Source organism: Mya arenaria, chromosome 10, assembly GCF_026914265.1.
Source record: "Mya arenaria isolate MELC-2E11 chromosome 10, ASM2691426v1".
Classification (NCBI taxonomy): domain Eukaryota; kingdom Metazoa; phylum Mollusca; class Bivalvia; order Myida; family Myidae; genus Mya; species Mya arenaria.
Genome location: NC_069131.1, coordinates 16,024,975 through 16,043,596, shown reverse-complemented (window position 1 = coordinate 16,043,596; position 18,622 = coordinate 16,024,975). Strand labels below are relative to the sequence as shown.

Genomic DNA, 18,622 nt, shown 5'->3' with positions numbered 1-18,622 from the left:
CATATGCAACAATTTGTTGTAAAAAAAAGTATGCTGACATCAATGACATTGCTGGCTGTATGAAATACCTTTATCATCGCACCAACATAAAATATTTTTTATCAAACGTTGTTCAGACCACATGGTTAAAACGTAATTTTCAGGTTAGATAACACCAAATAAATGTCATAGTTATTATACATGTGTTATTAAATCGTGATTTAATTAAATTGCAAGCAAAGTATCTTTGACCCCAACAGCGATTCCTTAAGCGGTAATACTGCCCTTGATTGTGTAGCATGGCTATTTTTGGGAAATAATTATAATTACAAGTAAAAAAAACGTTCATGTAAAGCTAAAAAAGTGCGAATTCCCAATCAAATTACTCTTTACAAATGTCAAAAATTACGAGGTATGTACACAGTCTATCAAAGATATGGCCACCCACGCGCCTTTTCTTTAAAAAAACAATGTTTAACCAGACACAGTTAAATATGTTTGAACCTGTGCACTCAATTACCCTAATTCGCAGATTGGATAGTATTTGTACAGCTGACAATCGACATCGTTCCAATGGAAGCTCTCTCGAACGTATATAGACGCGCAGTCTTCGTTGTTTGAGCCTCCGCCGTTGGTGCTCGGTTCGCCTGGGTACCAGTCTGAAAAGAACATATGGCGTTTCTTCAGTGCGTTCAATAAAAGACGGGATGTTCTTTATCAAAGCTTAATGTTATGTTTTCCTCAAAATATACTTTGAATGAGCAATTATACCAATTGTAACTGAATATTCAGGCAAGCCATCTATGGTACAGTCACACATATGGTTATGCCTGTGCTTTGAGGTACGGCGCGGATGGGATTGGTTCGTAAGGGAGGACACGGATAAGTACGGAGACGTACGTCTTAATACTTCAAAAAATAATTGGAACCAGATAAAAAAAACCCTAGAAGACGGGATAGTGCGAATAGGTGCGGCGTACTACGTTGAACTAAATTTTACTGCGGCTGCACTTTGCCGCCAATGAACTACCTTGAACTAAGCATAAGTACGAGCAGACTCGAATTATTACTTTTAAATACGTATGACATACGGATTTGTACCCTTCAGTATGGATAACTACGTCTTAGTAAGTTTAACGGATGAATAAGTTTCAACCAAGTTGGACCGAAGTAACGTCCAAATGGACACTGATCGTTCCAACTGTTGTGCATGTTTAAAAGTTTGAGACATTTGCAAGTTTGGGATAAGTATTGAAAACATTTTGTCCAAGAGTTGGTACGGATTGATACGGATAACTACGTTGAGCTACGGCTCAGGTACGGATCAATACAGATTTCTATCCGTGGTTAGACGTAGCTATCCGAGCCTTGTGTGTGACTGGTACATTCGAATTGCTCTAGTTTAGAAGTGGTCGTTTGTAGACATCTACCTTACATAGATTATGAACACCATGTTTTATCGAAACACAAGTATCAAACGAAGATCACGAAAATAGTATAATTACAGTACCCCCGGTTTTATTGCATTTTAATAAACACGATTCAAGCAAATTTTAACAGAGGGTTCATAATTAGCATTATTTTAAACACAGATGGATACAGAAAACAATTGTCTTACCGGTGAATGTTGCTAGTGTGTCGGTGTCATGCCATTTCCACAGCCCTTCAACGTTTTCGTCCGTTAAACCAATCCACCACGCTGTTTCATTGGAGTCTCCTGTAAACATTTAAGATATTTATATTTCCTCGTTTTCAATGGAGTCCGAGTCGTTCGTATATTGAGCCTTATGCGGAGAAAAACACATGCTAACTTCCCAAAAAGCTATGATTTAAATCTTCTTCTGATGAACCGATATATTGAAAGTAGGCCTTTAATAATTATTACACACCACTGATTGTCATAGGTCATTATACGGACCGGCCAGTCAGCCCACGGAATGTGTATATGGACTGAGACGTTAACCGAGGTCCATTCAACTTCGGGGGCTTATATTATACCAACCATTTTATAATACCATTCGATATGTTCTGGTCATGTTTTATTGCGACAGTATTTCGCCGATATAAATGAATAACAAAGCAGCAGTCGATAGTTTTATGGCGTCAGCGGTCCATAAAACATTTTTGGACAGGTCCGGACCGGTCAAAACTACTTTATGGACCGCTGACGTCTTACGACGAAATTGTACTTAACATACTAAGATAAATGGCCCGATCGTCTATATATACATAAAGGGATATAAATATGTAATGTTTGATATTAAGGTATGACGCCACGACATAAGTTATTACACTTTTATACATGTAAAGCTCAGATCTATAGCCTGCCCCATAGCCATGGCCTATCACATACACATGGCCAAAACTATGTTTCGTAACATAAAGTGTGCAAGTGGAATGAGAGGCGGCAGCCATCTTCCCACTTGTTTTAACTAGTTCCTTATAAAAAGTACACGTTATTTTTAATATGGTAACAGTTCATCAAGCCGAAACAAGTTTATTTACATGAAGATTTGTTTAAATAATTACTGGTCCGTACATCAGTTGTGTTCCGTATTGTTTGTGTGTTATTTTTATTTCGTTATGACACTTCAACTCGAAGATGGTTACACCCCGGTTATCTGATCCCAAAATCCAATTCATTTATTTTATTTATTGAGATACCTTAAAAAACAGACCCGTAGTCCTGAAAGATGCTCGTACTTTTGTTTTCCAGATGACGTCACATTTAGTAACAGTTTAACTGTCGAGTGTTGTGTGGACATTTTAGGATTTGGCAACAGTTTCGCATAAATTGGGCACGTTTAAGAAATTGGCTACGGCTGAGGGGCTGGCCATAGGTTTGAGTCATACATATGTCAAGCATAAACAAAGCCGTTATTTGATGTTGGCAATAGCTATGTTGTCTAAAGAGAGGTCCCAAAATATTGCATAATTATCACTATCTAACCGATTCCGAAAAATGTTACAATATCGGCTCCTGCATATGACCGACTGAGTTTGTACAGACAGATGGACAAAACAAATACAGTTTACAAGCTCAAAACGTTCTTTAAAAGGCTTACGATACAGGTGTTTCAACTGGTCCTCAATAAACGTATTCTCATTACTGGTTTCGATGTGGACTAATTTTGCTTCGTACGTCTTGCAAAGAACCTGAATAAATTGCATGTATTACGTTTCAATATCAGAACTTATACAATAGTCATTTATTGTTCATACCTTTAAAAAGCTTGTTTCTATAACAAAAGAAATGGAAGTAGAGTTCTCTCAGTGATTGAGAATGTTTTGTTCGGCAGGCAAACCTGTGGGTCCGGTGTTTTAGTTATGTAGCTTACTATAAGGCAGAAAGTTATATGGGAAATATTCAAAGGCTTTAATTGGGTGTGGAACAATATATGTTATCTACAATGATAATCCTGTTGCCTTTTATATGTCTTAGTGGTCATTTGTACCATTTCAAAGCATGCCATCCTTTCATTAGTTTGAATTTGCTTTGTTAGCACTTGAATCCATTTTAGACAATAACAACTTACGGCTGCTTCATGGAAAGTCATCGGTGTATGTCCAAATAGGTAACATGACCCCATAAAGGCCGTCCAGGCATCTGGGCAGCACGTCAAACCACTGGAAGGGGCTAGTCGATGAACGAAGTGGGATGTTAAACTGATTTAAGTATTTAAAATGAATACAAACATATGTTTATCAATCAAGATTTTTGAGTGATTAACTACTTCCTAAAATGCATTTATGGAACATATTTATTACTGATAAAAAGATTGTAACTGTGTATTCTATAGCTGAAAACGCACATTTATTTAAATGACTGGTGGGTCATAAAAGATTTACAGTGATCAACTATCGTCTCATAAGGTAGAAATATCGTGTGTTCTGCATCTTTCTTTCAAATTTATCATGGCATTCTTCATATTAACCATTGTTTTCGATATTCATTCACCCTCTTCGGTAAATTAAAACAACTGTATTTATTGTGGTACATCTTATTTGGGAGTAAATGTACAAACTTAAACCATTGAAATGGTCAACACAAGTTATTTAAAAGTACCTTCATATTTAATATTTGGACTATGAGGAAGGGATTTATATATAAAAAATGTAATCAATTAGCGCATAAACTCTTTGAAAACTTCCATTTGAATGCTTTCAAGAATATTTGCATTATTATACATGTACTGTAACAAAGTCAGCGGAAATGACCACAATTGAAAATACCGTGGCATTCTACTTGCACCTAAAAACCAGACACTTATATCTATTTAAAAATTTATTTCAATATTATCTATAGTTCTAGTCAACATCATGCTCAGACTTTGCGCAATCCAATAACATGGATACTCTCTTTTGGATACTTAAGAATTGAAATTCATTTCGGTGACATTCATGCGATCTTGAATCTCCCGCACAAAATGACAATTCCCGTTAAACATATAAGGTATGCAAGGTCATATATACAATATCAAGTTAAAGGATTGTGCTGGGAGATGGTAAACAACTAGTGAAAGCCCTTTCCCACCAATGCCCCCGAAATGAATATCAATTGTTATATTAACATGTTTTTGCACACATATTGTTATCTAGTTTATTTTCTCTAAGCCATAAAAAACGCGTTATTTTCACAAACGAAGGGAAACTACTCGTTACAATACCAATGAATGGATCAGCTGAGTATCGCGTCTTTTCAATCGTATCACCAATGCAACTTTATCATTACGTAGAATATAGTTCTGTTATCTTGTCTCGTATTTTTATCTTTCTTTGATCTTTGTTTGTTTTAAAGGGAACCTCCCTCACATGTTTCATTAAGTGACAGCTGATATATTTTGCACAGAAACGTACTAGAGAGTGTACATATTATAGCGTGTCTGCAACCAGTTGCATGATTTTTTATCGATGACGCAGTCACAATTATATGCTCAAGTATCTGAGTTCCTCTTGTGGAAGATAAATGTTCTCGTTTAAATTTCAAAGTACTGGGCTTGTCCTTATGTTTTCCATTGTATTCATTAAGTCTCATAACAAAATTGAAGCTTAAGGGAGAATCCAAGTAGATATAAAATAAAAAAAAACTGCTTAAAGTGACACTCTTATCAAAAATCAATATAAGCACATATATAACAAACGTAATGTTTGAGTGATAAACCTTTAACTACTTACTAACAAATGCTTTTATGAAAATATTTATCACTGATTACAAGATTGTAACCGTTAATTTAAAAACTGAAAGCGCCAAGATATGAAATGGTTGGTGAGTGCTAAAATATTTACTGCGATCTACTTTCGTCTCATAAGGTAGCAATACCGCGTTTTCTGCACCTTTCTTTAAAATTAAACTCGGTATCCTTAATAAACACCTTTCCTTTCGACATTTATTCATCCTCTTTGGTATATGATCTTATTTGGGAGTAAGAGTGCATCTTTAAAGGCCCAGGGATCAAGGCCAAACAAACATCAAACATAACACAATGAACATAAAACATAAAAATACCGTCAAAAACGTTGAGATAACCGTCTTTGCAGGGTCAGTGAAAACTAGTTTAGAACTTACTGGGAGTTACCGATTTGTTATTAATTCATGTAAGCAGTTCGTTACATAAATAAGTTTCAATGTAAATAAGTATTACAACGGTTTGCAGTGTATAATTAAACATGAGTTACTATGGTTACACATAGAAGTAACAAAATTGCTATGCCATAAATAACTACAAATTACTTACCTATCCGCTCTAAAAGAATAATTATTCCAACCAGATACTTCATTTTGTAATAAAAGTGACTTTACAATTGTGGCTGAAATACGTGATAAGATAAAAGATAAAGGCACTATATGTAGACAACTTTTCAGTCTAATAAAACGTGGCAGAGTTCTACTTTTCGACTGAAAATCGCATGATTGTCCTCCGAAAATAATTTCTAATGTTAAATACGTATATGGTCACCCTTTAAACATGATCAAGAAGTACTCACTTGTACACAGTAAGACACAAGGATGAGTTTCACATCTGAAGAAAGAACAGTTATACAGTTATAACAATGTCCATCTGAATTTTTCAGATGATAACCAGAAGTAATACTAACCACATACATTTTAAAAAGATGAAATAATACCTTTAAAATACATTTTCATCCATGAAGACCTAAACTGGAATAGAGTAAAATATAAACGTATGAACGAGTTTAATTCTGACCGTTCTTTAGAGATATAGTCACAAAGAGTTAACAGGGCTACAATCTTCACAAAAGGTCGGTCGATAATAAATACATTTTCATTGACTTGTATCTCATTTTGTTTTCCTTGTTCAGCCACAAGGAAATGAAAACAAAACAAAAAACAATGGATTGTTTCTCCAAAAAACATGCATCAATTATAGCACTAAACTATTGGCTTACTTAAGCGGGTGATCACTGTTATGACCGTAAAAAGTAAGATTCACCAAGGTGTCAAGGAGTAATTTTTGAAATAATCAGGGCATATTCAATATGTGGTCATAAAATACATTATTTTAACATTAATATACTGTCAAACTTTATACATGCACACATTTACCAATATATTTGTAATTTTATAATAAAAAAAGTTTTGCGAGTTATTGCAAATAGTACATACAGTACAACAAACTTGCAGTCATAAGTGTTTAGATTTTAAGTACTGACATGTATACATATTCATTAGATATACTGATATTCAGTTGAGTCCATTTTATGTATGATAAATGTATCTTCATTGTCCCCACTAAGATTCTTCAATATCTGACATCATTACTTTATTTAATATATGTGATACCCTCATATGGATTATTATCCTACGTAATGACGTCAATTTATAATAAATTGTTGTTGCTGCTGTTGTGGTTGTTGTTGTTGTTTGTCGACTACTTTACCTCCACCACCACTGAGCTCCTGATTCGCTTGCCATTACATGGCGGTGACACCAGAACTTATTGAAAAAAGCTATGTTGATGCATGTGCGGTCTGTCGGTGGTACGTGTACGTTTTTCGTCGTTCGTGTAATGTAAGGCGCTCGCACAGTGTCTTTTGACAGGGTCTTTGCTAAGGGTATTATGATACATATATCAGGGACGTTTCCTGTTTCGTTTTACTCGGTAGCCTCCGATAAAATTGTGTGTAGTATTAATCCCAAATAGCTAAAGGGGGATAAGAAGTGCTCGCCTTACATATATTATTAATGTAAACTAAGTTCATTTGAAATAATCAAAGTAGTAGCTTTAATTTCATACAATAGAGTGATAACAATGACCATTGAAATCATATCGCAGCTATTATATGTATATGGCCACTCTCTTTATACAACAAATCGAAAATCATTTTTTACCACTAATCACCATTGTTTTAAGTGCATTTTTAATTTTATATTTGGAACATTGATCTTGAATTATACGGATTATTTATAATACTATTAAAAACATGAATTGAAAGTAATTGTTGATTATCAAAAACAATGCATATGTTAATATGCTAATGTATGTATGGTGCTTCTATGGATATAATTTGTTGAGTTAAACTTGCCAAACATCTGAACAATGTCTAAATTTCAAATTATTCCTCAGTGTAAAAAAATACATTCATAAGAAAACATTTAGGAGGTTTGGCATGTATTAGTTATTTCAGGAAGTATTTTGTATTGGTTGTTGATGCCATTATTTGATAATGAATAAGTAAACATTTTTGTTATACATAAAAGGTTAATCTTGAAACGGAAATAAATGCAATTGGTTACACTGGGGCGACCTATAACATAACAGTTCCGGAATGCCTTCTAAAACAATAACGCCCTTTCAAACGAGGAAGAAAACATGTCACAAATAACATAAATGAAGATAATATGTGTTGAACTCTTCTTAAGTAGTTGGTGTTTTGGAGAAACAGTCACGACAGACATGTGCTCCTTGTAGACTTCCATTATAGTCTTACTATAGGTCTTTTAAACAACAATGGACAACGCAAGCGACTCGGATGCTTTGCTTGTCAACTTGAATGCAGAGAAAGCTGATCTTATGACGCCGGTGATAGTGTTCCTGGCCGTGCTGATGTGTGCCGGCTTGGTCGGCAATGTGTTCGTGGTAATTTATTACGGATTCAGAGCAAGGAAATCTACACATTCACTTTTTATTTGCACTGTGGCTATCTATGATCTCATAAGTTGTGGAATATCAATACCTTTTGAAATAGTTGACCTTCGACTGTTTATAACATTTGAAGATAGTACCGCTTGCAAAGTGTTGCGATTTGTAAACCACTTTGCAGCAATTGGGAGCATCTGTATATTGCTTGAGATTGCAATTGATCGATTTAGACGAATTTGTAGACCAGTTCAAAAACAGCTGAACCACCAACAAGCTAAACTAGCATGCGGACTGTCTGTCGTTGTTTCTGTAGTCTATTCATGGCCAACCTTTGTGTTTTATACATCAGTGCCTGTTGATGTACGAAGTAAGAACGGACAAACAGTGACTGGACACGATTGTACAACGACGAAAGAAAAGGAATACAGTGTGTATTTGTTGGTTTTCAATTTCTTTTATATGGCTAGTTTTGTAGTTGTCGCTGTTATTTTGTGTGTTTTGTACTCGCTAGTTGGCAGGATGTTGGTAAAACACAATCACAAAATGACAGCCGCAAAACCTACGTCGGAGGGGATTGAAACATCCCTGACTGATGACACCACAGCAAAAACAAAACAAACAGAGAAGGTCACATCAAACACGGGGGACAAACCAACTCAACAAGCAAACCACAAGACCACACACCTAGACCGTACAACTGTAAAGTTTACAATGATTATGTTGGTGATAACAGTGGTGTTTGTCATAAGCTTTCTACCATTTCTAGCACTATTGCTGTGGCGGGTTGCTAAAGGCGGGTATATAGTGGACGCTTTGTCTGACAGTGGTCTGGTCGCCTTCCAATTTGGACTGAGATCATACTTTTTAAACTCAGCCTTGAATCCTTTCACTTACGGTTTCTTTAATTCAAGGTTCAGGGATTTTTTGTATACAATGGTTTGTGTTTGTAGAAGAAAAACTTCTGGAATTAACGTACTTTTTTCTACATCAAGCGATACACAGTAACACATAACATGTCTATATTGTGAACAATGCTATCAGAGAGTTGTAATGAAGAAAAATTGAGAAAGGAGCTTGATTTCATTTTCATGCTGTTATTTTAGTTAAATGTTAAAGCCATATTAGTAAATGCACTATTAAAATTAACATTGTACAATGTTTAAGAGTATTTGCACTGTTTTCCTCCACAAATTAAAGTGACACTCTTATTCAAAATCAATACATACAGATGTATAACAAACATAACGTTTAAGTGATAAACCTTTATCTACCTACTAAATAATGCATTTGTTGGAAAATATTCATTACTGATAACAAGATTGTAAATAGGTGAAAACGCCAAATTATTAAATAATTGGTGAGTGCTTAAAGGTCTACTGTGATCTACTATCGTCTTAAAAGGTAGAGATACTGTGTTTTCTGCACTATTATTTCTATTATTAAAGCAAGTATCATTCACAAAACCATTACATTTTACATTTATTCATCCTTTTTGGTATATTTAAACAATTGTATTAATTTTGGTAAATCTTTTTTGGGAGTAAGAGTGCATCATAAACTCCTGTATATGAATGGTCACACGTTTCGATTCCCGGCTTGGGCGCATGTGAGTTTGGTTTTGTGGTCACCAAGCCGGACAAGTGGGTTTCCTCCAGGTTCTCCGGTTTCCCCCCACAACACAAGACCACACATTCGCGTAAAATCGTGCCAACGAGAGTGATTTATATAATGTTGTAATAACTTGTTTCACAATCGTTGTAAAATAAATATGTTTAAACTGACATAAACACGTGTAATGGGCGTAACCGTTGTATAACTTCCTCATGGATAGAATACAAAGGCAAATCCTTCATACCGGAAGCTATCTATACATTCTCGCTTAAGTGCTCGTGTATAATCTCAATAACTCGGGCTGTGGGTTGCGTGACTATTACTTACATGTCATTAGATTTATACTTAACGCAATTCATAAAACCATTTAAAAAAAAATCTGATCAACACTCTAAAGGCGATATATACACTTATCATTTTTTGATTGTACTGATTTACTTGTAAATAACGAAATACCTTTCTTGATATGTGTATGTTTAAGTTTAATACTTACTTAATAGTGCTATGTTTGTCTCCAGCGATAACATTGTCACGTATGTGTTTATAAATATGTTATTTGTTTAATAAAGTTCTTATAACATACACTGACGTTCATACATGAGCCGCACAGAGTTATGGCATCATTCTTGGTGTCATTGCTGCTTTCTGATTGGACAAGCTCGATGTCAGTTGCCCAATTGTAAATGACACTTTGTCCATTAATTTTAAATATGAGGGTTAAATTTCAGGTCATCGACTTCCTTGTAAAGATATACACCTTTAAAAAGAATGGTTGTTACGTGCAAGATAGTCAGAAAACGAAGTGCAAAATGTGACATAGAACTGTTAAAACAATGTCGAGGAAGGCACAATTTGTTCTGCCCGTTTTGAGAGAGAAAGAGGACGTATTCCTACACTTAATATTAGAGGTTTGTTAAAACGCAAAATCAACAAGATTGATTAGTATGCAAAATTCGAGCGTGCTAGTTGAAGAACTTTTGTAGTTCGTTCCCATTCGTCACTGGGTTTTATATTTGATTGAACTGTGTGGGTTGTAATTTAAAATAAGTCAGATGGCTTGGTATAGTCAGCTGCAGCCAATTGTATAAAACCGGTTATCTTTTTGGTATGGTCAAAGTTATCCGAAATGTTTATCGATTGGTCAATATTTATCCAATAATTTTTTCTAACCAATCAAATCATTGAAAAGTGTTCACTAGCCGAAATATAACCTTTGGACAACTTATCCAAGTTTTATACAAATGGCTGCTGGTCTTCTACTGGCGTTTTCCTTGTAAATAGCGACAGGACATTTTTCTGACTCCGTGCTTCATGCCCACATATTGGGCTTGGCTGATCGTACAACCCTGGGATTCACCCCTTGTCTTGATTTAGCTTGTCTTTCTTCAAACTCTATTTATTCGTGCCCAGCATGATCTACACACAGCTTTAGGCCCCAAGCACATACTCCTGTGCTCATCACTTCCCCGTAACCCAAAGTTTACAGTGTTAAAAAACTAAAGCGAGTTGATGATGCTTTCAGGTGATGCTTTTCCCAGGTGCTTTGTTTCTCAAAGCTGACTTATTTCCTTATCAGTAATGGGGTCAGCCCTCTTAGGTTTATTTCCAAGGCCTTCACCTTTTTGCATGCTTTTTTATGCCTTTACCGCAACCATCGATGTTGACTGATGCGCCTACCGGTAACCTATAGATGTCATTTTGTTTACAAACAGTGCGTAGGGATATCTAGGTCGCGTGCGATTAGTCTAGCCTATAGAAGTGTCCGATAGGAATCTTACACATGTGTAAGATAGAAATATTCGTAATGGGTTTATTAAACGGAAAACAAGGGTGATGTGATACAATAAGTTTTGTGGCTGGTGGCAATCATGCTTCTGTGAAATAAAAGAGGGACTATTCATGTTATTTGATGGGGAAAAACTGATCACAATGCGGATTTGCCCTAGGGAAGATATTAAAATGAATTTCAAAATACTAGTAGATCTCTACATGTAAGGGCTTGTGAGACGTTTGTCTCTTCAATATTAATCATTTCCTCTGGCCGCGTGGCATTATAATGCTTTGATTTCTGGAAGCGTTACATTCAACACATTCAAATAGTTTAAGCGCTACCTGTTTATCTCATAATACACTAGTTCGTATTATCGGCTAACCATTGAACTTATATATTTTTATAAAAAATACTTCATAAATATTATCAAATATATAAGTTAATTTGAACTATTTCAATAGTCAATTTAAGTATTTTCACTACCCACTTTGTCCATTTAATAGCCCGTTCCAGTGGTTTGACCAGCTGCCCAGATGCCTGGACGGCCGTTATGGGGTCATGTTACCTATTTGGACATGAATTGATGACTTTCCGTGTTTAGTTTTACAATTAATAATTTATGACTTTCCGTGTTTAGTTTTACAATTAATATTTGACTTGTTCTTTAGTTTTAATTCGGTTCGGACGTGCTTGTTCTTGTTCGTTGCCAATGGTGGATATTGGGGCTAGTCCCAAAGAAAAAGTATCTAAGCGTACTATAAGCATTCAAGCTACGCTGATTGGACTTGAAAATGAAAAGGTGCGTTTGAAATCAGACTTAAAGCAGCTGACGCCAAATCAACCTTCTCCTGATGTTAATCTACGCGATGAACTTTTGCGTGAGCGTGAGCGGCTTTAACAGCTTGTTGAAGAGCGTCGTCAGTCGGCTGAGACTCGAAGACTTCGTGAAGAGATCCATGAGCTACAACGCCAACTTGATGACGTCGACACAGCACACGTCCGAACCAGATTAGAACTGAATAACAAGTGAGAGAGGCGCCAAAATAAAGAAGGGCGGACAATTGAACATTCGGCAACGAGAAAGAGTTCCTTCCCTTAATAATTATTTAATTTCCTCAAAATTTGTTAATTTTAAATGTTTAACTTATTTGACGTGAGTGGTTAAAAGCGCATATGCTTGGTATTCAGATAAATAGCGAATTTGTTTTAAGGTTTTTTAACTAAGAGTTTGTGGCCATACAGCTATTAATTAATAAACGCATTTATAAAGGCTTATGATTTGTTATCTCTACACCAATCATATTTCTTTGCTTTATTTTTATCATTAAAGACAAACGCGTTAGACATAATAATGCATGAAAAAAATACGACTCTCTTGCAAATCTTTACGTTTAAAACTATAATGTCACCCTTTAAACATGATCAAGTAGTACTCGCTTATACGAAGTAAGACAAGAGGAAGAGTTTCACATCTGAAGAAAAGCGTTGTTAGTTTATACAACTCAAAACAATGTTCAACTACATATGATTATTAGTATTAATACTACACAAATGTATTTAAAAATATGAAAAAGACACTTTTTAAAAACATTTTTATTCATGAAGACCTAAACTGGTATAGAGTCAAATATAAACTTATGTACGAGATTAACTCTGACCGTTCTTTATAGATATGGTCACATACAGTAAACTTGGCTACATCCTTCACAAAAGTCAGTCGATAATACTTACATTTACATTGACTTGTATCTTATTTTGTTTTACTTGTTCACCTACAAGGTACTGATAACAAAAACAATAGATTGCTTCTCAAAACAAATTATAAGATGCATACATTACAGGACAAAACAATAGGCTCACTTGAGCGAATGCTCACTGACATGACCGCGACGAATAGTGATTTTTGAAATGTATTTTAGAAAACAAGGCATATCGAAAATGTGACATTTGAACACGGTGAAACGTTAACATGCACACATTTACCAACATATTTGTAAGGTTATACCGAAATGAATACAAATTATGGCAAATAGTACATCCTGTACAACCAACTTGAAATCATGCGTATTATTAGACTTAAATAATAACATGTCTCATATTACAAAATATATATTAAATATACTATAAATGTACTATTAATTTGAGAACTTTTATGTATGATAAATGAATCTTCATTGTCCTCGCCAAGATTTTCCAACATCTCATTCCATTACTACATTTTATATATTTGATACTCTACCCTCATAGGCTTATGTTACTGTACGCTTTGCCATACTGTTGCGATGTAACATCGTCCATGCATTATATGTTGTTATTGTTGTTGTTGTTGTTGTTGGTGGTGGTGGTGATGATTGTTGTCGTGACTAGATTACCCCCACCATCACGGTAACCATTACAATGCGCTTCCAGCAGAATGTATGGAAAAAAACTATTTTTATGCATGTGCGGTCTTTCGGTGTAATATGTACGTTGTCTGTCTCTCGTTCAATGTTAATCGATGGCATTGGGCCTTTAAACCTTTGTTAGGGTCTTCGCTGCTATATTATGATACATATATCATGGACGTTTCCTATTTTATTTTACTCAATAACCTCCGTCAAAAGTGTGTTCATTATCAATCCCAAAGTGTGATGTCAAGATACGTAGTGCACTCCTTACATAAGTTGTTAATGTAAACACGGCTCAATTGAAATTATCAAAGCAGTAGTTTTAATTTCGTACCATAGCGTGATGACATTGAACACTGCAATCATATCGTATCTATTATATAGATATGTCAACTCTCTTTATACAACGTTATCAATAAACTGTAACATGATAGTTAAAGAAGATATCAATCGAAAAGCAAACTTTATTGACCAATAATCACCATAAGATCGATTGTAATTTTAAGTTTTATATTCGGAATTTCGATCTTGAATTATACGGCGTATTTATCATAATGTTTAAAACATTGATGTGCGATATTTGTTGAAATGTAAATGTGTTAATGTATGCATGGTGCTAAGATGTGTGTTAAACAAAAATATCGGAAAAAAAAGATTTAATAAACAACACACTGAATACAAATGAAATACGAAATTCTAAGCTGCTTAACCAATGTATACGAAAGAAAGCACGTAGTGGAAGGGACGTTAGAGTGATAATTAGTAAATATCAGTTATTTTGTCATCGGGAGGTATGTGGTATCGGATGATAATGCCTTCAATTGTGGAAGAAAACTTGGCGAAAATAGAACAAATGAAAATATTATGAGTGTGTTTGAAATCTTATTCAGTTAAGCTGGCTGAATGTTTCAGCGTTGTAGTTTGTTTGGAAAAACTGACACGACAGCCATGTTCTCCATGTAGAATTCCATTTAGTCATACTACACATCTCGCCAAACAACCATGGACAACGCAAGCGATTCGGATGCTTTGTTGGCCAACTTGAATGCAGAGAAAGCTGACCTAATGACGCCGGTGATCGTGTACCTGGCTGTGCTGATGTGTTCCGGCTTGGTTGGCAATATGCTCGTGGTCATTTATTACGGATTCAGAGCAAGGCAATCTACACATTCACTTTTTATTTGCTCTGTGGCCATCTATGATCTCATTAGTTGTGGAATATCAATACCTATTGAAATAGTTGACCTTCGACTGTTTGTTACATTTGAAAATAGTGCCGCGTGCAAAGTGTTGCGATTTGTAAACCACTTTGCAGCAATAGGGAGTATCTGTATATTGCTTGAGATTGCAATTGATAGATTTAGGCGAATTTGTAGACCAGTCCAAAAACAGCTGAAACATCAGCAAGTGAAGATCGCATGCGGACTGTCTGTCGTAGTTTCATTATTTTATTCGTGGCCAGCCTTTGTGTTTTATACATCAGTGCCTGTTGATGTACGAAGTGAGAACGGACTAACAGTTACTGGACACGATTGTACAACGACGAAAGAAAAGGACTACAGTGTCTATTTATGGGTTTTTAATTCCTTTTATATGGCTAGTTTTGTAGTTGTCGCTGTTATTTTGTGTGTTTTGTACTCGCTAGTTGGCAGGATGTTGGTAAAACACAATCGAAAAATGAATTTCGCAAAACCTACGTCGGAGGGGATTGAAACATCCCTGACTGATGACACCACAGCAAAAACAAAACAAACAGAGAGTGCTATCTCAGACAAGGCGGATGGATCAACTCAACAAGCGCAGCACAAAGCCACACAGCTTGACCGTAAAACTGTGAAGTTTACAATGATAATGCTGGTGATAACAGTGGTGTTTGTCATAAGCTTTCTACCATATCAAGCCCTAGTGCTGTGGCGTGTTAGCAAAGGCGGGTACGAAGCTGATGTTTTATCTGACGGTGGTTTGGTCGCCTTCCAATTTGGACTAAGATCTTATTTTTTAAACTCAGCCTTGAATCCTTTCATATATGGATTTTTTAATTCAAGGTTCAGGGATTTTGTGTATAAAATTGTTTGTGTCTGTAGAAGAAAGACCCATGGAAGAAGCAAATTTTCTTCTACGACAAGTGATACACAGTAGCACACACAATGCCAATACTGTGAACAATAATGCAGATAATTGTATTGATGAAGGTTCTAGAATGTGAAATGTTATATTAATGATGTGTTTTTTTTTTAACATAAACGCCAATTTATTTTATGAACATACATCAACACTGCTTGTCCATATTCTAATCTTAGCACAATTCGATAAACTAAAAACAAGTAATAAGTAACTATTTATCGAATTTTTCACCCTCTTTTCTTGATTTTAAATCTGAAAAAATATCATTCATGATATCAGTACGATTACTTTTATAATTTTCAAATTATGTATGTATGAAACGATATTATGTTCTTTCATGTGTCCTCGTATTATATATTTGAACAAAGGTTTCAAATAAACATTCAAAGCATATATTTGGTCCTATTCAGTAAATGGAGCTAATGATTATCTACTCTATTGAAACTTCTGTTTGCAAATTAACTTTGAAGAGTTTCAAGTTTTTGAAGTGTTTGAATGATAGTTACTTTAATTTACCTCTAATCCATTAAGTGAATTCAAATTGAGTGCAACATTGATTGCATGTCATTTAGGAATCATCAATTAAATCATAGCTTTAGAAAACGTTCGCACAAATGACATGGTGAACAACGAAATATTGGAAATATTGTGGGCGTGATAGAATGACCGTCTCTTAGGTGCAGAATGGCGTTGCAGTTGGATTTCGTATTTTGTACACAGCAGTATTATCCGTATAAATAACACTGAATATCTTAATGATATAGATTTTGGCAATTAGGTTTTGAAACAAAACATCTAACTTAAAACATAAGAGCTGTATTCAAAACTTTGTTAATAACCAATGATCACCTAACAACAATTTTATTCACCAATATTTACCGAATGAAAACAAAATTCCGCTAGGTTATATTGCCTGCCCTTTGCACCCTCTTAGTCATTATTTAATTATTACTTTCCACCTTATTTCTCAGGAGTAGAATTCTGAAAATGCTTGAAGGACTTGGTTGGAACTTGCGATATGATGGTAACGTGAAAGTGGCAAATATGATAACTCTTGAGCATTTTGTTGCAAAGCTATATTTTCACAATGCATCTAATGGCATTTGAAACGTTGTAAAGAAATTAAAAATGTGCACAGTGAAAGTTATGACTATTTGTCATAGTGATGTAGAGTCTTCTAAAATTAGATTTTTAATTTCTTAATAAATGTCCAAGGCATAAGTTGAAAACTACTGGATGGATTTGAATGAAACTTAGTCCACTCATTAATTTTCCGGATGATCTTGAATGAATCTTTGACCATTGATAACTAATTAGGTGACGCTTTTCACAGCATGAATTTGAACCCTTTGGCAAATCCTTAAAAGGTTTTACCTTTTACTATGATTTTCTGTAAAGTTTGCCTGAAGCTTAGTACCTTAGAAACAAATGGAAGGAATTGTAACTTTAAACAAAGTGAGTGACATAACTGAGGATAGTTATAAGAAATATGCAGATTTACAGACATTTTAAATATATCATCAATTTTCGTTAAAGAAACTTTATTCAAAGTCGCCCAAATCGGAGGTTACGGAAGGGAATGCAATAAAACGTAACGCATTGACAAAGAACAGTGTTAAATCGTGAACTGTACAAAAGTTCCAAGTTAGCTCCCATCTTTCTTCTAATAACTTAAAATACATATTGACCTGCAATATACTCTGAAAAATGGGAATCATTTAATAAAACACTTAAACCACAACCCATTTCAGCCCACTTCTCTCCCCCTGTTTTTGTCATTTTACTTAGGTCATATATAATGCCTGGAGTCTTTTAACTTTCTCCCGTTAAAGTGATGTAATGGAATATGCACGTTGACCTTCTTTGCAAAAAAGGATTTTAAAGATATTTCTTTTTAAATGACTCAACTACTCTAGGAAACACACAGAGGGTCCGACAATGACACACTGTTCGTCAGTTTTATATAGTTAAATATTTGTAATATTAAACATATGTATTGGGACCTTTTGTCTGATAAAGAAAGTGTCAAATCTCTATATGAATTTAAGCCTATTTTAGCTTATACACGCCCTAGATATATGCAAGATTGTCTTATAAATAGTACTTTAAATAACATATTTAACATTTTCATCCAATAAGTGTTTAAACATAGTTGTACACATTGTAACACTATAAATGTTAGTTCACATTTTCAGAGTAGCATCACAGGTTTAACCTATGATTTACACTTTGATTCTAATTGTACTTCTAGCGATGTATTATATATTATAACATGTAAAATTGTAATATTCTATATGTTGAACAAACTAATCAATTTGTCTTTCGCAGAATGAATTATCATAGATTTGATATCAAAAAGTGTTTAAACCTATATCAAATGTTGCTATCCATTTCGGATCACAAGAAAACAACTGCTTATTGTCAGATTTTTCCTTTCGTCCCATAGCTGTTGTTTATAATAATCAAGACCGCCTTTGTAAGGACACATTCTGGATCCGACATGGAACAAATGTGTTTAAATTTGGATTTTACATTGACATTCAATAAAATTATCAAGATATAAATGAAAAGCTCTGCTCTTTTTTGACCTTTGGAAGACAGATAACATGTCTTATACCGTGTTGGTTTGGTTATTGTTCATATACTGA

General features: G+C 34.7%; 3 protein-coding genes across 3 annotated transcripts in view; 2 read left to right on the top strand and 1 right to left on the bottom strand.

Annotated features, from left to right (window-relative positions):
* The window catches only part of LOC128204381 (hepatic lectin-like), a 5,907-nt gene extending 54 nt beyond the window's left edge, over nucleotides 1-5,853 (bottom strand). Inside the window, exons 1-5 of the mRNA XM_052905798.1 lie at nucleotides 5,715-5,853; nucleotides 3,516-3,616; nucleotides 3,045-3,135; nucleotides 1,598-1,696; nucleotides 500-638 (exon numbers count right to left, since the gene is read on the bottom strand). Of these exons, the coding sequence (XP_052761758.1) occupies nucleotides 500-638; nucleotides 1,598-1,696; nucleotides 3,045-3,135; nucleotides 3,516-3,616; nucleotides 5,715-5,757 (473 nt within the window). The 5' untranslated portion in view covers nucleotides 5,758-5,853. The remainder of the gene's footprint in view (nucleotides 1-499; nucleotides 639-1,597; nucleotides 1,697-3,044; nucleotides 3,136-3,515; nucleotides 3,617-5,714) is intronic.
* A 1,939-nt stretch (nucleotides 5,854-7,792) lies between these two features.
* Nucleotides 7,793-10,274, top strand: LOC128205716 (probable G-protein coupled receptor 19). Its single transcript, XM_052907626.1, has one exon. The coding sequence runs from the start codon at nucleotides 7,950-7,952 to the stop codon at nucleotides 9,084-9,086; it is 1,137 nt and encodes a 378-aa protein (XP_052763586.1). The 5' UTR covers nucleotides 7,793-7,949; the 3' UTR covers nucleotides 9,087-10,274.
* Nucleotides 10,275-14,346: 4,072 nt separating this feature from the next.
* LOC128205715 (probable G-protein coupled receptor 19) lies at nucleotides 14,347-18,506 on the top strand. Its single transcript, XM_052907625.1, has one exon. It carries the CDS (start codon nucleotides 14,853-14,855, stop codon nucleotides 15,987-15,989), a length of 1,137 nt encoding a protein of 378 aa, XP_052763585.1. The 5' UTR covers nucleotides 14,347-14,852; the 3' UTR covers nucleotides 15,990-18,506.
* Nucleotides 18,507-18,622: the final 116 nt, after the last annotated feature.

What these genes read in the sequence shown, in the direction of transcription:
- LOC128205716 (XM_052907626.1), top strand. Translation starts at nt 7,950, where the DNA reads ATGGACAACGCAAGCGACTCGGATGCTTTGCTTGTCAACTTGAATGCA.
- LOC128205715 (XM_052907625.1), top strand. Translation starts at nt 14,853, where the DNA reads ATGGACAACGCAAGCGATTCGGATGCTTTGTTGGCCAACTTGAATGCA.